At 41.0% G+C, this 19137-nt stretch overlaps 1 protein-coding gene across 10 annotated transcripts in view; it reads right to left on the reverse strand.

Annotated features, from left to right (window-relative positions):
• LOC149858210 (fibronectin type-III domain-containing protein 3a-like) overlaps positions 1 to 19137 on the reverse strand; it is an 87658-nt gene that overhangs the window by 14234 nt on the left and 54287 nt on the right. For all 10 annotated transcript variants that reach the window (XM_090059346.1, XM_090059340.1, XM_090059349.1 and 7 more), the window contains 11 exons: positions 17789 to 18017; positions 14972 to 15250; positions 11938 to 11996; positions 9798 to 9952; positions 9294 to 9353; positions 6958 to 7096; positions 3581 to 3634; positions 2633 to 2754; positions 2375 to 2549; positions 1192 to 1278; positions 748 to 886 (listed from right to left, as the gene is read on the reverse strand). In XM_090059346.1, coding sequence (XP_089915472.1) covers positions 748 to 886; positions 1192 to 1278; positions 2375 to 2549; positions 2633 to 2754; positions 3581 to 3634; positions 6958 to 7096; positions 9294 to 9353; positions 9798 to 9952; positions 11938 to 11996; positions 14972 to 15250; positions 17789 to 18017 — 1498 coding nt within the window. The remainder of the gene's footprint in view (positions 1 to 747; positions 887 to 1191; positions 1279 to 2374; positions 2550 to 2632; positions 2755 to 3580; positions 3635 to 6957; positions 7097 to 9293; positions 9354 to 9797; positions 9953 to 11937; positions 11997 to 14971; positions 15251 to 17788; positions 18018 to 19137) is intronic.

Below are 19137 nucleotides of genomic sequence, written 5' to 3' on the forward strand. Positions count from 1 at the left end.
GTGACGGTGAGGCATTTTAATTAGGACAGCTCCCCGTGAACCACTCCAGGTAAAACACCCTCATGGGCGTGTGTATAGGCAGCCTACATGACAGTGGAGCCAAGTTCCAAGTTAAGAACAGGTGCCCAACTAGGCACGTGTTGGCAGCAGTGGGGGAAGCAATACTTACCGCAACATCTAGACCTAGTCTGTGAGGAGGGGTCAGTCTGACCCCTGCTGTAAAAGAATGGCTACAAAACAGTAAAATTGACAATGATAGTACATACATAATATGTACACCAGTGCAAGTCTCTCAGGTCTAAATTTATTTTCAACTTCCTCAGAACTAGCTTTACGATTCAGAATTTCCTCAGAGTAAATGACATGCATTGTGTGTTCATACCCCTCTTTCAGAATAAAATTGGAAAATATTCCAGAGTAAACATGCTGCATGTTAGAATCCTTGGTTACATCTTTCCTGTGATGTCAGGTTCAAAAGTAAGAGTAGGATAAGAATATTAAGGTGGAAACACATTCTGAATGTGTAGCTAGTCTTCACCATATTTCTTCAGCTTGTGTTAATGAGACATTATGGTTTCCGGAAATAAGCCAAAATTTCTCCAAGAAAAGTCAATAGAGTGTGTAGACTAGCTATTGTCTATTTTTGATCATTCCATTATGGCATTTAAAATTTGTTTTACTGATACTTTAACAGGCTAATTTCTCTCTTATGAGATGGGAAGACAATATTGACACAAGTTCACTTACCCCATGTAACTTTCACATTATGTGAATGGATCTTTCCCTTTACACTTGGTTTACTTGGAGGGCCAGGTTTGTCAGGATTTGTGCTGTATTCTACTACCTCACTAGGGCTACTTTTTCCTTCACTGTTGTAGGCAAAGAGCTGTTTTAAGAATGAATGGAATATAACATTCTTGATTGGTTGCCACGGACAATATCAGGCTAATTTGCAAAACTGTTTCATGCATCAAGCGTGCGCACAAAAACAAAGAAAAAGGCAATTATTTCAAAACCAAACATCTCTAGCACTTATAAAAATCTAATCCCACTGAAAAAATTCTGTAGCTAGATTAAAACAACTATAGTTTGGGAACCGCCTAACTATATAAAAGAGTGCTCCGACTCCAAAAATCTAAACATTGGGTCAGAATTAAAATAGAAACCACATATATAAAATTTAGCACGTACCCTAAATTTATAGGACGTACTCCTCCTAAGATTTTTTAAAGTGCACAAGAGCTCATCTCCATTGTATTGTGGTTGAAAGCCATAGCCCTGTAAGAGCACAAGAAAGGACATACCATCACCAACATTTTCCCTTGTAAAACAAAGAAAAACTATTTTCTAAAATTTCAAGTATTAAACAATTTAAAGTCCTTTATAAGATTCCTAGTCAAATCAATATGGTTCTGTACTCAACCCTAATGAGGCAAACTAGTGACTAACCGGCTAAGAAGCAGCTCTGCAGAAAAGGACTGGGGGATACAGTGGACAATAAGCTGAATATGACCCAACAGTGTACTCTTGTTGTAAAGAAAGCTAACTGCATACTGGGCTGCGTTTGTAGGAGGGTTGCCAGCAGATTAACAGAAATGATTTCTCCCCTCTACTTGGCACTGGTGAAACCACATCTGGAGTACTGTGTCCAGTTTTGGGACCCCCACTACAGAAAAGATGTGGACAAAGTGGAGAGTCCAGTGGAGAGCAACAAAATGGTTAGAGGATTGAGGCACATGGTTTATGAGGAGAGGCTGAGGGAACTGGGCTTATTTAGTCTGGGGAAGACTGAGGGGAGATTTGATAGCACCCTTCAACTACCTGAAGGGTGGTTCTGAAGAGGATGGAGCTGGACTGTTCTCAGCAGTGGCAGATAACAGAACAAAAAGCAATGGTCTCAAGTTGCAGCAAGGGAAGTTTAAGTTAAGTATTAGGAAAAATTCTCACCAAGAAGGCAGAAAAGCACTGGAACAGGCTACCTAAATAGATTGTGGAATCTCCATCCTTAGAGGTTTTTAAGACTGAGTAGATTAAGCTGTGGCTGAGATGAGCTAGGTGGGGATGGTTCTGCTTTGAGCAGGGGGTTGGACTAGATGACCTCCTGAGGTTCCTCCCAACTCTAATTTTCTATGAAATTATAATTCCTGAACTAAGCAGTCAGATTTAAAAATTAAAAGAAAACTTGAATTGCCTTTACTAGTGAAAACCTTTCTGCTTTCAGAAAACATTGTTGACTAGTTGCAGTGCAGTGTTTACCAGCTGCCTAACTACAGTAAAATGTTCTTGTGACTTCAGATTTACTCCCAGCTGGGACTAAAATTTACAACTAACACTACTGTTCAATACATAATAGTAAAAAAATACCAGAACTTACAGAACCTTCTTCCTCCATGTCTAAAGTGTAAGTCAGAGAGTCCTCCAAAGATGCACCATTAGGTGTGCTCCATTTTAATGATAACCAAGTTACTCCTGCTTCAATTAGTTGAGGTGGCTGTGGTGGAGGAGGGACAATTCCTGCTGTATAATACATCACTGTTTCACTAAACCCACTGAAAAGTTAACATAAAAAGATGAACAACATTAATTTTGATCAATGAGAAATTAAAAGCATACAATATATTCTACATTTTACCTCATTCCGATGTCATTCTTAGCAGCTAATCTGAGCGAGTATTTTGTAGAAGGAGATAGTTTGGTTAGTTTATACTGCTTTAGATGCCCATAGTAGCATTCTTTGAATACTCCACTCTTTCCCTTCAAAAAAAATAAAATAAACATAAATAATTTAAAAAACAAACTGCTTTTAAGACAAAAAGAAGTTCCTTTTACTCATCTTTTCCTGTTTCTATACCACTAATTCAAAAAAATTAATCAAATGTAAAAAGAGAGTCTGAGGGGGTCATGATTTACCAAGCTGTCTACTTGTGATATTAAATCACTTTTCACTGGAGAAGTGATTTAATATCAGAAAAGCTTGTCTGAATTTTCAGTTCTAGATATCAGGCAAACAGGGAAATAAATCTCCTGCAACCAAGGCTGTGCTACCATTTAAGGGGAAAAATTAACCTTCTTCCAGAACAATTACTGATCCAAGAAGAACAGATTATCACTCCTACGAAGAACACAATACTGGTGACAACTGGGAACAAACCTAATGGTTCACAAAAATGGTCACTCAGAAATTTGAGACTCGGTTAGAAATAAGCATCCAAAGTCCTTAGATACCCACCCGAGCTACAATGCTAAACCTCTGATGTTGGTCAGCTCACTTAATAAGAATGCAAAAATATCGAGAGTGATGTTCTTTGAAGAATGAAACCAACGTGAGCCAATACAAACATTTCTTTGGATGGTGCAAATAATAGTTTAACACTGTATCCTCAGAGGAACTAAGCAGAGTTAATCCAAAATAGATGTACTATACAGATTTTTTGAGTTTTACAAAAAATTAAATAAGTTGGCTACTTACTTTATTGGCACAATAAAAACAGTATATGTATGTAGGAAAATATATATTTTCATCACATCTGCAAAACATTTATTTTTGTAAACAATGTTTCTCACCACAAAGCACACTTACCTCATTCCACTCCAAGAGAAAATTTGTTATTTTGGAACCATTGTCATTTGAGGACTGAAATAAAGAAACAATGATTAGTGTTAAAAATTAAAGCTTTGCAAAAAAAAGGTACGTTGAGCTAAAAGAACCTTAATACAGAGAACAACTTAATACAGGGATTCCAACTGCCTTTAACCTAACACCCAGATGTTTGAAGACAGTGCTAACCTTTTTCATTTGTACCTTTGGCTTCTGTGCAAATACAATATATTTACGTGTGATCATCTGCAACCCAACTGTGACAGTTTGGGAATCTGTCTCAACTAATGACTGCTGTAATCTTTATGTTATACTCCTGGGGGTGTCTTTCACTCTCATACCTCTTTTGTTAAAGGGGAGGGAGACTGACACCTGGCTGTCTGCCTTTGAATGGGGCAGGCATTAAAAGGGTGTTGGTTATAGCAGTGTTGGTTTAAGGACATAGGCAGACAAGGTTCTTTGGGAAAATTCAGTACCTTTGCTAAACCAACTAAAATAGTTGGAGAAATTCTTCTTTGCAAGCTTTCAGGAATTTCTCCAACTATTTTAGTTTGCCTAATAAAAGATAATTGGATTTACCCAAAGAACCTTGCCAGGTATTAGAAGGAACATTAACAAAGGAACAACCTTAAAAACCTATTGGTCACCAAAAATTCCTTGGAAGGACTAATAGGTTGCTAATGACTTATCAGAGTCATCCTGATGTATGCAGCATGGCAAGGACACGAGTTCTCACACTAGGACTTGCAACCAAAATAGTGTTTACAAGGATGAGGGCTCACACGCATGCTAGAATAGGAACACAATAGAAGACAACTCTACACACAGAAGAGTCCCACGCTCCCTGGAAGACTGTAGGGGCTTAAAGGACTCCCAGAAGGACAGAGGTGACCAAGGCAAGATCCTGTGTACAGCCTGGTGTTTGTTATTTCTCTTCGAGCAAAATGTGTTTGTTCAGATATTTTGTGCGCTAATTGCTTACACTGTTAATGTAATGGATTATTGGACGAGGGCCATGAGTTAATTGCATATTTCTCCTTGCCCAGAGAGAAGTAGGGCTCGAGTTTCAGCCCAACAGTCCCAAGCAGGGTATCAGGTCCTGATCAAGCAGGATATCAGGTACAGAATCTGTCAGCAAAACTGCTTTTAAATTAAGATACAGAGATAGATGGCCTTCTACAGATCTATATACTGCCCAGCACCAACGAGTCAAAAGCACTTGGGATCCAACATTTAGGTCCAGCATAGCAGCCTGGAAAGTAATCAGAATGAGAAGCTCACTAGATTTTTAAATTTTCATTTTCAGATTTTCACTTGCCTATTTCATACAAACTGTTATACTCATAACTGGCCACTGAACCATACAAATACCATGCGTCTGAACTGGTAACTGCAACTGCATGAGTTAGGTACCCAATTACATAATAGTTTTTGACAATCAGATTCTTAGTGTATATTTAGTGTGTGGTATTCATACTAACATTTTTGCTAATTGGAGTTGTATTAAAGCTGGCTTGTCCAACATATGGCCCGCAGGCTGCCACGTGGCCCGTCAAGCCATTTTTGCTGGCCAGAGGTCCCTTGCTCGGGACAGGTGAGGAATCCTGGTGCCTGCTCCGCTCCACAGTGCCGGCAGTGGTGGGGGAGCAGCGAAGCGAAGTGGGCAGGGCTGGCCCGTGGGCCCCAGCCAGCAGTGAGGGGAGGGGATCTGCTTACCCCCGCAGGGCCGGGCTCATCATGTGAGCCAGGTCCCGCTGCTCCTGCCCCGAGGGCTGCGCAGCGCAGGGCTGCCCTAGCCGTGCCTGACTGGACTTCTTCTCTGGCTCTGCCCCTTGCCCCCGGCGCATGGCAGGAGGAGCTGCAGCATGGCCTGTGCCCTGCCTGCACGTGTGGTGGACGGAGGCACTGGGTAAGGACCTGTGCAGAGCTGGGGGCGCCCTGGGGCCGGGCTGGGGCTGCGTGGTTGCCAGAGCCGGGCTGGGTGGGAGGCAGGAGAAGCCCGGCCCAGAGGCACTCTATGTCCAGCTGCCTCCTTGGTGGTTCAGGTTCTGCTAATGTAGCCCGCATGGCTGAGGATGGGGATCTGCAGGCTGCTGGAGCAGCCTGTGCAGTGAGGGGGTTCTAGGGGCCCACCCCCACAGCGTGCAGCCCGTGCAACACATGCTGGTGCCATCTGCAGCCCACAGCCTCATTTAATTAACCACAATGAACATGATCAAGTTAGTAAAGGACACTTGCACACACTTTATGTTGGCAGAAATGGACAGCACAAACTCCCCCTTATGGCTCCAGCTGCATTCATCCTTGAAAACAAGCATGCTGTGCTAAATCAAGGATGTCCTTTGGTGTTATATGCAGGTATTTAACTTCACTGTGGTCTTAATTTTAGAAAGAAGTTCAGAGGTCCCTTGCTCGGGACAGGTGAGGAATCCTGGCGCCTGCTCCGCTCCACAGTGCCAGCAGCGGTGGGGGAGCAGCGAAGCGAGGTGGGCAGGGCTGGCCCGTGGGCCCCAGCCAGCAGTGAGGGGAGGGGAACTCCCCTCCTGGCCCTTTGTGGGCCACGTGTGGCCTGCAGGTAGTCAGCTCGGCAGCCCTAATCTAGTTTAACCCCCTGCACAGAAAAATGATGTCCTGTTCCTGTTCATTGTCACTTCCTGCAACTTCACTGGTGTCAAAGGTCACGTGACATCATTTCCTGATGTGATACCACTTCCTGTGAGGTCTTTGAATATGGCTTGCCAGCCCACTGGGTGATAAAAAGTTCATGATCTGGCCCCACATTCAAAAAGGTTGGACAGCCCTGTATTAAAGTATATTTTTCAATAAGAAAAACCCAAAAGGCAAAATGCATAATATACTGAAATATTTCTATACAGAACACACATACTAAATGCATTAAAAACCACATGAACTACATATCCAGAATTTAGCTTTAAGCTAATTCAAGGAGTCTGCACTACTAAAAGCATAAAATAAGCTAAAAATAATCATAAGAACTCTGAAGCTCAATCTAATATACATTTAATTTACCATATAAAGAATTCTAAATGCGTTTATTCTTCACTTTTGTCATACATAATGAAGATTTTCCCAATTTTTTTCATATGCACAAAAACATTTTATACTGTGCAAAAGAAACATATTTTATACTGACAGAAGCCAAACAAAATATCTATTAATAGCACACAAAGGGTGCTGAACAAAGAAGAAAAAGAAAAGCAGGAGAAGAGAAGCAACCCTCTTTTCTCAGTAATAATCTTTACTGACCGCCTAAAATCTAGCTCCTAAAAGAAACTTAGTACATTTTATTTTGTCAGTTGTTTAAAAGTGCTGTTAAATGAACATGCCAAGAGACTTACCTTCCACTGTAAGCTCAAGCTGTTTTTTGTTCTGTTAATTAGTTTAGGTGCAGCTGGAGGGTCAGGTTCACAACTTTCTGTAGTAAAACTCACCAGCTCCGAAACAGATTCGTTTATGGAACTGCTTGTTACTGAAACTCTGAATGATAAAGAGCAAATGACAAAGTGTTCTCTTACAGAACGCTTACGTAACACCAACATTTTATAACTGAAATGCCAGTTTTAGAAATGCATTCAATTATACATAAGAGATGCAGGAAAAGGAGCTGTTGAGGGCCCCATTGGTAGCCCTGCCCCTTGACAGATGCCCTGCCCTGGTAGCCAGTGTGACCAGAAGTCCTGCCCCCTAACCCTTGCCACCAGAAGTACCTCCCCTTGCCCCCGGAAGTGCTCCTTTCAGCAAGGGGTTTGGCAGTCTCCAAACCGGAAAAATACCAAATTATACTCTAAAAATCAAACATCTAAAACAATCATTAATTTGATTTAAAAAAATATTTGTCCTCATTTACTCGTGTTTGTGTAGTGTACGTAGAAGTGATTGCACAATAGTTCAAAATGAAGTCTTACTCTTGTATATTGTGGGGGGTGAGTATACGTTTGTGGGGATTGGGGGTGTGTGGATACATGGGGTGAGAGAGCATGTGGGTGCATGTGTGGATATGTGGGTGGGTATGGGGTTTGTGGGGGGTCTGCATGTATGGCAGTGTGGGAGGGTACATGCGTATGGTATGGTATGTATGTGGGACTCGGTCTATGAACACACAGTCCCTGCCTGCCCACCCCCTGCTCCATGCACGCAGACCTGCCCTCCCCCCCATACTCCCCTGTCCAATACAGCTGGCAGCTACATGGTGTGGAGCATGACCGGGGGGGGGCGGGCGGCAGGAAGGCAGTGAAATGGCTAGGCATGGGCAGGGGTTGGCTGTTCAATCCTGCTGGAGGCTCCTCCTGGGTCCTACCACCCCTGGGTCTTGTCAGCTTTGACATGCTGCTGGGTCAGGTAATATTAGCTTTCTAAACATTTTAGGGGCCCTGCAAGCCAGCTTTGGCCTGCGGGCCATATACTGCCCACCCCTGCTGTAACCAAAGTATGTAATGGGGTTGTACAGAACCATGAACTGCACTAGGCCCTATTCTGCAATGTACAGTTTGAGACTTTTATCCAGAAGGACTTAACAGTAGCTCCTTCCACAGCCCAAAAGTATTTGGGCTCTTTCCTAGTGCTAGATGGTCCTCCTTCTTCTCTAGCCAGTCCATCTTTTTTGTACCGCTGAGTGGCACTGGAACAGGGATTCGTGAGCTGTGACAGGGTTTTGAGAGCTCTGCGTGGCAGTTACTGACCCTCAAGTTCACTCCTATATCCACAGATGCTCAGTTTTCCTTTGTCACAAGTAGAATCCATTCTCACACAAACTAACCAGTCTCAGTTTCAATTCCTGTAGTGCTGTTAAGACTTAACAGTTGATGGGACCAGTACAGAAGCTTCCCCAAACTAAGGATCCTCTGCTCCTCCTGGCCTAAGCAAAGTTTATAATGGACAATGATTTTCTATGCTATAGTCCTGACCCTGAACTGGGGCAATGCAGCTAAAGCCATGCATCCGCGGAGCATAATCAAATGGCTCAGCAGGCTGGATTCAGCCCGCAGGCCATTAGTTGCCGACCCGTTTTAGAACAGTGGTGGCCAACCTTTCTGGCCTGCACACCAGAAATTAAGCACCAACTCTCCCCGTGTGCTGCTCTGTTCCTCACCCCGCAGAGATGTACCTGGCAGAGTTTGTGCTCTGGGGTGCCATATTGGAGGGGGGATGTCTCCAGGAACAAGAAAGCCTTGAGAGAGACATCATCACCAAAAGCCAGATTAACCCTTTCTTGGCCCTAACACTGGTGGTTGCAGAAGACAAGCTAGGATCCAGAGGCCTGAATTTAGCAGTGGCTGTAGGGACAAGGAAGAGCTATCTGGCTCTTGGCAGTGACACCTGATACCTCGTCTCACAGAAGCATCTTTGCATGCTTGTGGCTTGCATGCCACAAACAGTAGCTTCCTATGCTATGGGTTGGCTAATCCTGAAAAATCTCCTTCATGCTGACTTACACCCTGCCTGTTCAAGAGGAACAGCACAGGATGTCTCCTGAATCTTCCCCCAACTTCTTGAAGAATGCAAGGTGAAGAGAGGACAGACTGTAGAAAGAAAGGCTGAAGAGCAAAAGACAGCATTTATGTTCACCTAGATGATAAAAATAAGAACTTATAACATTTCATGCACACTTCTCAGGAAAATCAGACATAACTTAATAATTCTCATTTATAACAATACAAGAAGTTCCAGTGCATACCTGGCATGGTAATCTGTTGCTGGTCTGAGATCAGGAAGGGTAATTGTTGTTTCTTCTCCACTGTGGAAGGGAGGAGGATGGGGAGTTATAGCTCTTTCATGTACTTTAGAAATACAAGTTTACTGAAAAGCAAAACTACATGTATGTTTTATTTCAAAGTCTCCAATCTCTACTTTGTATGCAACTGATCAACATATCTTAAAATTATTCCCACATGAAGAAAACAGGTTTGCAAATCAACAACAGCTCTGGATAAAGACACCACTGATCTTAGTATATTAAACATATGTAAGAGGCAAGGATTTCTTTGGTTGGTATCTTTTATTGGACCAACTGTACAGTTGGCAACATCTTGCATTTGAAAGCTTGTCTAACCATCTTAACTATATAGCTAGTCCAGTAAAAGATACCAACCAAAGAAATCCTTGCTTCTCACAATTCTTGGACCATCATGGCTCAAACACTATATTAAACATTGGCATTCTGTTTAAATTAAAAACTTACACATAAACAGATTTAAATTTTCCATTTTTCCCACTGTTGGATATTGCTACTTCAAATGTAAAAGTTGCTGCACTGTAACTCTGGCTCTCTCCATTCTGTGAGCTAATTGGGAGATTCCAAGACAAAATAGCCGATCTTGCCCATATTTCAGAAACCTATTAAAATAATAAATAATACAAATAAGTTTGTTTCCTATTAAAAAAAAGGCAGATTAGTCAATAACATTAGCGCAGCTAGCTTCTGAGGAACTTAGTGGCCAAACTAGAAGAGGTCTTTATATTGGGTACTAGAATTATCTTAAAAAAATTAAATTAGGTTTTATTGCATTTTAATATTTCAACTAGCAATCATGTTAAGGTGTTTTCTTTAAGGGCATTATGTATATGAATTGATAAAAAAATATTTACATTACTCAGGTTTGGAAGAGAAGTTTCTATTTCTGCATTACGTATTTAAAGCAAAATTTTCAGATACGGGAGCCTACAGTTAGGTACTCAGATCTGTATTTAGGCATAAACAGATGACCCAGTTTTCCAGCAGCAAGCTCACAACGCTCATTGACACTGTCCTTCTGAAACTTTAGTCACTTATGCAGAATTACCCATACAGCAGCCATGAATCAAATATTCCCAAAACACTCAATGGCAGGAAGCTGCAGCAAAAAACAAACACAGCTCCCTCACTATATATATAAAACACTTACTAAATAGATCAAGGGTGTTAAATTCATGAGGCTCTGCAGATCGAATGAGTGGCTGGGACAGTCACTGGGGTAAATAAAGCCAGCAGACAGGCCCTATGCACCACCTGTGATGTATACCAGGCAGGTTCTATGGTCCCCATGCAGCACACGATGCTGGTCTGGCAAGCACCACAGAGGCATGCAGTAGGGGTGTGCGATATGGGCCATATTCGATTCTGATTTGGTTTGAAGCAGTGGACAGTGATTCGATTCAGATCACTGTCCCAATTCAATCTGGCTGAATCCAAAGATTTGATGCTCATTCAGCCATAGACAGAGCTTTAAATGTTTTATCTACATACCTCAAGGTACCAGGTGTGGCTTGTGAATGCTGCGATGTTGTGGGGGATGGAGCGTCCCACAGGAACATGGGGGGACTCCCCGTGTGCTTGGCGGTGGACACCGAAGTGGACCGGAAGTACTTCTGGTTCACTGCCTAACGCGTGAGGGACCTCGGGTGCCCCCCCAGACCCAGGAGGCACTAGTTGCTAAGCCAGGGTACGGGGGGAGGATTCCTCATGCACTCCATGGCGGACCTGGAAGTGGACCAGAAGTACGGGATACTCCATCTACCCCACTGTCTCAGTGTTCACAAGCCACCTGGTACCTTGAGATACGCAGAAAAGACATTAAAGCTGTGTCTATGTCCGAATTATTGAATCTCTCCAAATCAATTTGGGGGGGTTCTAATTCGATTGGGAGAGATTAAAGGATCTCCTGATTCAATTCAGAATTGGGCTGAACCTCTGCCTAATCGGCTCAGTGACTAAAGCTTTGCACGCCGGTCCAATCCACGACCCACAGGCAGTGCTGGGGGCCAAATGATAATGGTTTACATGCTGCATTTTCATTATAGATGATGCACAAAAGGAGTCTCATTAAATGTACTTGAGATCAGTCAGTGCCAGTTTTGCCTATAATTAAATATTATCTCCGATTTCATTTAAAAAATGGAAAACGAGCTACATTTTGTAAAATGACCAATATTCTTAAATTCGTTGATTCTTTGTATTCAACTGAGCTTGGTCTAAAGCCCAATAGTCAGCAGACAGATTCCTATTACCACACCATCCCTTTGTCACAAATTTTAAAGCATTCACATGCACTGAACTACCTTGCTGCAGGTACAAATCTTCCTTCATAGATTGGGAAAGACTGTACAGAGTGATTGGCTTGCCCAACACATTTCAGTAATTCAGTAGCAAAGCTGAGAGTGGAAACTAGCTCTCTGACTCTAACCAATAAAAAAAAATGTTTGCTCCATTTAGAAATGAAAAGAAACCATTTCCAATAAAAGAATACTATAGAAAATGAATGCATTATTTTAGTAATACTTGTTATTTTTAAGAGAAAAAGAACTTAAGTAGAAAAGTATAACATGTTAAAAACAATACTTACTACAGGTTTACTAATGCTTAAATGGAGATCACATAACTTTTTCGATTCTGTGTCAGATTCTGAAAAGTCAAATATTAAAACAGATTACAGAAAAGGACAACCCCAAAACAAAATGAATAGATAAGTGTTTATCTAAGTGCAACCACAAGATGGAGTGAGCTTCATTAAGAGAACAATAGTGCACACTGTGCAAAGTTCATTTCCCCTATTTGTTTTGGCTATGTGATTTGCAGAAACATAAACTATCCAAAACTAACAGCATGACACAAACCCCTTTTAGTATATCCTGCACAAAGGGTATATTTTCCTCATCTGAACATATCTTGGTTTACTTAGGTTGAACAAAAATCTTCATAAAAAGTTAGAAGTGTTACAAGAGCTGGTAGTATTATTTTGTCTATGTGCTGTATGTGCTGGTAATGTGTGTTTTTTGCTGTATTTGCATTAGTTCATTAAATTTGGAAACAATCTGGGCAACTCTTGTTAGAAATTTGTAAACTGCATACTAAAATATAGAGCAGAATATATTTCCATCACAAATTGTTAGCCACATGCTTGCAATATATATTTAACACACACCTAACAAAAGCCCTTGTATTCAAGAGTTCAGAATGAAATTCCACCCTTAAAGGAAAAATGAAATGCTTTTGAAAAGAAGATAAAAGCTTACATATTTAGTAAGTCTAAATCTCTAATCAAACATGTTTAGATTTCAAAATAAACCAGCTGAAAATTAGTTCCTCTTTTACTTACCTCTTAAGACTACACTTCATATTTTTATTTAACCCCATTCTCAACTGCTATGTCAATTATATTAGAAAAAGAGAGATGCCCAAGGACCTGAATTCAGACCATAATGAATAAAACAACCCCCCTTTCACTTATCCTTTAGAATGTAAGTATTTTTGTTACATGTCTACACACATTCCTATGCGTGCATGCATGTGTGTGTGTAAAAAAAATATAAGTAAATAAACAAACAAACAAACAAACAAATTGGGTCCAAAAGATAGACTGGGAAAAATAAAAATGTGTCAAGTAACTTCTCTCTCAAATACTGTGTAATGCATACGTTACATTATTTTTAAATGCAGGTTTTATAAAGCTTTGTAAGCCACTTACACATCTGAAATGTTACTATACATATCTGAAATGGGACAGAAAACCTTCAAAAGCATTTATACACGTCCTTACTTAAACCATTAGTTTCAGTTCTGATAGATAACCCTATCTCAGAAAAAATATGGCTGCAACAGAAGAGATTCAGTAAAGGGTTGAGAAGGCAGGCATGGAAAGACTTAGATATAAAGAAAAACTGAAAAAGTAGAACTTTTAAAGAGGCCATGATAAAGACACCAGATTATCATGTGGTGAGACATTAAATTGTAGAGAAATTGGATGTTTACTTTTCTCAAAAACAAAGGGGGTAATTCACTGAGATTGATACAAAAAAATCTGTAAAGGGAAAAATTTCTTAGAAACACAAAATGTTTAACTACCTGATTAAAAAAAATCACTATCATAAAATAAATCCTATGAACATAGTTAAATTTCAAAAGAGAATTAAATATTCACCTTTAAATACTAATAAAGAAAACTAGGCAAAAATCCCTAATTATTTGCTGTTGTTGCTAAGAAATAGCTGGAAAATTTAGGAACAAACTTTGTGAACAATGTAGCTTACTGAACTTTTATATGAAGCATTTAGTATTGGCTTCTCAGAAACAGAATGCCACTGGGGCAACTAGGGGCTAACTAGTCTGATCTGGCACAATTCCTAGTCTGGTATCCATTAATGCCATCTGAGTAGCAGTATATCCTCTACCATGAAACTAAGCCAGAAATTTTGGACCATGAAACAGCTAAATTGACAGCACTAGTCTGTGGCTAAATATAGACAATTCAAAGCGCCCAGGGCAGAATCGATCTAAGTTGCAAGGTTTTCTGTAAGCGGTGCAGTTTAGATTGGTAGCAAACAGAACACTGGCCCTTCGACTGGGGGGGGGGTGAGGGAAGAATTTTAGACAGGGTTCCACCATTTTAAAACCAGTCTATGTCCACCAAACTTCTATACTACAGGTACAGGCTGGTTTCTGGTCATGTATAACAGTAAAAGCGTTAACGTCTATACCTGGCCTGTAAATGACAACAATAAAAGTTGACATATTTAGAAAATTCCCTAAGAGATATATGTTCTAAACCAGGAATCACAGAATCCTAGAAGTGTAGGGATGGAAGGGACCTCAAGGGGTCTAGTTTAACCCTCTATTCTAGGCAGGATCATCCCTGTCTATACCATCCGAGACAAGTGTCTGCCTAACCTGCTCTTAAAAACTTTCAAAGATGGACATTCCATAATATCTAGAGGTAATCTGTTCCAATCCTTACCCATCTTCCTCATGAGAAATTTCTTCTGATATCAACCTAATATTTTCCTTGCTCCAATTTAAAACCGTTACTCCTTGACCTGCCCCCTGCAGCCATGGATGATCCTCTGTATAACCACCCTTCAGGTATTTGAAGAGTGGTATTAAATTTCCCCTTAGTCTCCTTTGACTACTCCCAGTTTTTTTAATCTTTCCTTGTAAATAACAGTTGCAAGAGATCAAAATTTCAGAATCATTTAAAGTTTAGCCACTTGGAAAGAGATAGGGAAAAGGGAATTTTAGTGACAGGATTATAGACTGCTTTCAATAACTCTGATTTCAACTGGCATTTTGGAGAAAGGTTCTCTTCATTCAGGATTCAACTACCTTTTGCTTCAATTGTTTCAGCTAACCCTCCCCCTTGCTCTTATGACTCTCTCAAAAGGTCTTTCAGCAAGATCAAGGCCAGACTTCTCCAGGTATCTCTTCTACCAGAATCTCCAAGGTAAAAAATATGAAGTTTCTGAGGCCCTTATAAAATCCCGAGAAGGCAAAAATATTTGCACATTCTGTTTTCTTAAGAGTCAGTGGCAAATGATCTGTAGGATCCTTGAGGTACTTTTTACAAAAAGCCAGCTTATTCCTTTCCCAGGTAGTCCAATACCTACCTCCCATCTCTGCATCTGCTGGCGGACTGCCCCTCGCTTTTCCTACTTGTTTTTGCTTTAGCGGGGCTCCAGCCACTTGCTGTCCCTTTCCATTTCCGTTCTGCATAGTTATGTTGGAAGAATTATGAACTTTATGTGGTGAAGAAGGAGGGCTGTTAAGCTTATTAGTAGTATGCCCACTAGCTTGTCTCTCTTTTAGTCTTTTCTTCAGATGCTCTTGCATTTTGAGAGTCCTTTCATCTCGCTGAATAAAGTTTGTCCTTCCATGTGGACGAGGCTCTGAAAAGATAATAAAATGTGTAGGTGTTTGTTTAACATTAAACACAGTTTGTTTTTCTTACCATTTAAATGGTTCTTGAAAGTAAACAAGCAACTGAGGTATTTGACATAGCATGTAAAACCCTGTAAATTCAACCAAGCACTGAGTCTGCCTGAGTCTGTAAGTACGTAGATCTAGTGTTGATCATGGTTCTCCCTACTTGTGACCAAGCAAAGCCTTGACAGTTTTCACTGCTGCTGCTCAAATGTAGGTGGCAGTAAAATCTCTCAGAAACAAGTTAACTGCATGCTCCTCCTGACTGACTGGAGCTTCTCACGGTTATCAGTAGTATGTCTGGCAGGGATCCAGAGCTGGTCTCTAAATGTGTACAGCACAAAAACAAAGAAGGGGAGGTAGTGGGAAAGGAGGTGCATGTTGAGATGTAAATTATTTTTGAAACACTGCCGATTTTGCTTGTACATACATTAATGTAATCTTTGCCAAGTGGGTATAAATTTCTTACCAAATTTAATCCATATCCAGTTTATTTTTCTGAAGCTATTCTTTTTATTGTTTTTATTCTCTATTTTCATTAGCTCATTTTTTGCCCTTTTTATTTCCCACGTAATTGCAATCCTTCATCTGCCCAATTCTTAAATCTTTGCTTAGTCTGTCTCCCAAGGTTGTGCTGCTCGGCAGCTTTCTTCCCATGACATGTCAGAACACCTACCAAGATAAAAGTTTCAGAGCTGCCTACATGACTTCAGATTTTGAGTCACTTTTGGAGGTGAGATTTAGGTGCTTTTGATTATTCTGCTGCAAGGGTCTTAGCCAAGAAACCTCAGCATCTATTAACCAAACACTAAAGGTGCTTTTGTGTAGAGTTCCTCTTGTCCTCAATACTCCATTACTGAATATTACTTTAAACAGTGTTTCCCAACTGTTTGATACCTGGGAACACTTTTTTCTAGATCAGAACTAGTGCCACACTTCATTCTTACACCCAAAAAGATAAACATACACACATTTTTCAAAACATATAAACATACTCCATTTCCCTGCCATAAGAAGTCATACCAATGCTGAGAAGTATTTGGTGACTTCATTTTTTTTTCTTTTCTTTAACAGCACATCTTTTCCTTAAGGAAAGAATCAGTTGCTAAACCAGTGTTTCTCAACCTGTTTAGCCTCAAGACCCACCTCCATAACTTTTCTGAAGTTGTGGAAAAAATAAACAAAACACTGAGATCTAAATTCAGAAAAGACATGATTGGGGGCCTTGAGGCTAAAAAAAGCTGAGAATCATTGATCTAGCTGGTTCCATTTAAGGGCAGTGGGGGTACAACCTATGCCTTCCTCTTTCTACCTCCTGACCCCTGGTTTGTGCCTCCAGGGACAAGGACAGTCTTTGCTGCTAAGGTGGCTCTTGCAGGATCTCGCATGCCAGTGACTACCCACCATGGCCTCTTCTGTCAGCCCCAAGAATGTAGGAGGAGTGGAGGGAATGAGCTGGGCTGCAAAGCGCAGCTCTGTCTGTGCATCTGCCTGCCTATTCACCTGCAATGGAGCATGCTGCTGGGAGCATAGGGAAGGGGGCTGGCAAAGGGGCTGCATTAAGATAGGGAAGGGTGGGGGAAGGCAATGACAGCAGTAGCCCCAGTGCCTAGAGGAGCAGTCACAGACATTGCTGGGACAGGCACACTGTGCTGGAAGTCAGTGGACCCCTTTTACCTCCTCTCATGGGGAATCTCACAGCACACTTCCATGGTTCTCATGGCACATTGTTGAGGCACGCTTTGTGAATCACTGGCTCAGAACAACAAAGTCTTCCTTTTAAGGGAGTAGCATTTCATGAGGCCGGGGTGGGCAATTATTTTGGGTAGAGGGCTGCTTAATGAGTTCTGGTGAGCTACTGAGGGCCACAAGGGTAGCCCCACCCCTTGACAGGTGCCCCACACCCTGGACTGACCAAAAGTCCTACCTCCTAACCCCAATTTTTGTTACCAGAAGTCCCTCCCCTTGTGCCCAGAAGTACTCTTTTTGGGAAGGGGATTTGCCATCTTGGAACAGGGAAAAAACCCAAAACACTAAAAAAATCAAAACATTGACAATAACATGTGGTTAATTTTATTTTAAAAACATTTTTGTCCTGATGTGTGTGTGTGTGGTGTATATAGAGGTTCCAAATATAAGGAACTGGGAAATGACTAAGGCAAATACAATTTCTCTATATTTTTATTCAACCAAAATGGAAAATGATGGGAAATTTAAGATTATGTTGTGAAGTACTGCAGATATGTGAATTATCACATCTCAGGATTTCACAACACTTTACAAACTATACGCTTAGCCACACCACATCTCTCTTAGGTAAGTAACACTTTTAGTCACTGATAGGGAATTACAGTGGAGAGAGGTTAAATTAATTGCTCAGGGTCACATGGAGAGTCTGCAACAGGACTGGGACAGAATTCTCTTTCCTTCACACCTAATCCTGGTGCACTAACCAGGAGCCTGTGCCCCTTTGTGAAGTAAATGATAACACGAGCGATTCTCACCTTGTTCTTGATAAACATGCGGTGGTGGTGGATGCTGGTGAATGAACTGTGGTGGTATTTCTCCTGTCCCTGGAACTGGAGGGTACACTGGATGAGGTGGATGGGGAAGCAAAGCAGGATGAGGATGCATGTAATGTGGCACATGTGGTGGAGGGGGATGCATGGAAGGATGGAATTCAGTTGAGTGTGGCAATACAACCACTTTGCGGACTCCATTTTCTTCCACCACCTGACAGGCGAGGTAAACAACCGAAGGAAAAAGTCAGTAAAACAATACTACTATACATTTACTAAAAGCTCTTTATGCCTATATTCATTTATACTTGTATCTTGACACTGGCCTACAGTTCTAGAGACACTCATTCAGACAGACTTCAACCACATGAAACTCTTCAGGACTTCACTGCAGCACACCTTAAATTTGAGATAGTGAATCTTAAAAGTGGAGGCTTGCAAATCAGTGTAAAGTAATCCAGAGCCTACCACAAATTATAAAATGTCCTCATTTACTGTTTAACTTGAATTGCCAAACTGTTCATGGGTGCCACCTTTATTGTTCCCAGGGACCCGTGTCAAAAAGTAACAGATTACCTATCTTAGACCTTGTCTCAGGAAAAAAAGATGTGACAGCCCAAGTTAGTTAACATATGCTAATGTGTTTCAAGTGTAGTGTAGAAAAGGCAATATGTATATTAAGTCTATTTTGAGTTTAAGTCGACATGCCCCCCCTAGGCCCTAACTCTTCCCTTTAATATGTTAAAGTACACATACCATTTTCTCTATACGCGATCTCAAATATATTAGCATATTAGATAAATACACAGTAAAGTCCTAAATTAGGAACGTAATTAGGACGAAACATTTTTGGAGAGCAGGTATATAAATAAAAAAGGAGGGACTTAGAAATATAATAAACACCAATGCTTTGGAAGAATTAGTAATGCCTGTTCAGCTAAATCTTACAGACATTTGGAAGACAGGAAGAGTCTGAAATCTACAGAGATCTGTCCATCTGAATAAAGGGTAAATATGTTTATGGCTACAAAACACTGACTCTTGTCTTTCAGCACCTGGAGGTAAATCGATTAAAAAACTGTCAGGTTCCTTGAAAATTGTTATCATAGAGGCCTCGTTTTTCAGTACCCACACTTCTGATTGGTCCCAAAACCTCTGAATTGGTGCTGGGAGATGAATCAGACTGGTAGTATTCAAATTGTTCATTCATAGCCAAAACGAGAGACTTCACTGACACTGGAGAGAGACTGTTCCTGGTCAGAAACTCAACAAAAAGCGATTATTGCATCTTCTGAAACCCCACTTGAGGCAAAGAACAATCAGTTATATTCCCT

The sequence above is a fragment of the Crocodylus siamensis genome, chromosome 8 (assembly GCF_052110815.1).
Source record: "Crocodylus siamensis isolate JL-2025a chromosome 8, ASM5211081v1, whole genome shotgun sequence".
NCBI classification, from domain to species: Eukaryota; Metazoa; Chordata; order Crocodylia; family Crocodylidae; genus Crocodylus; species Crocodylus siamensis.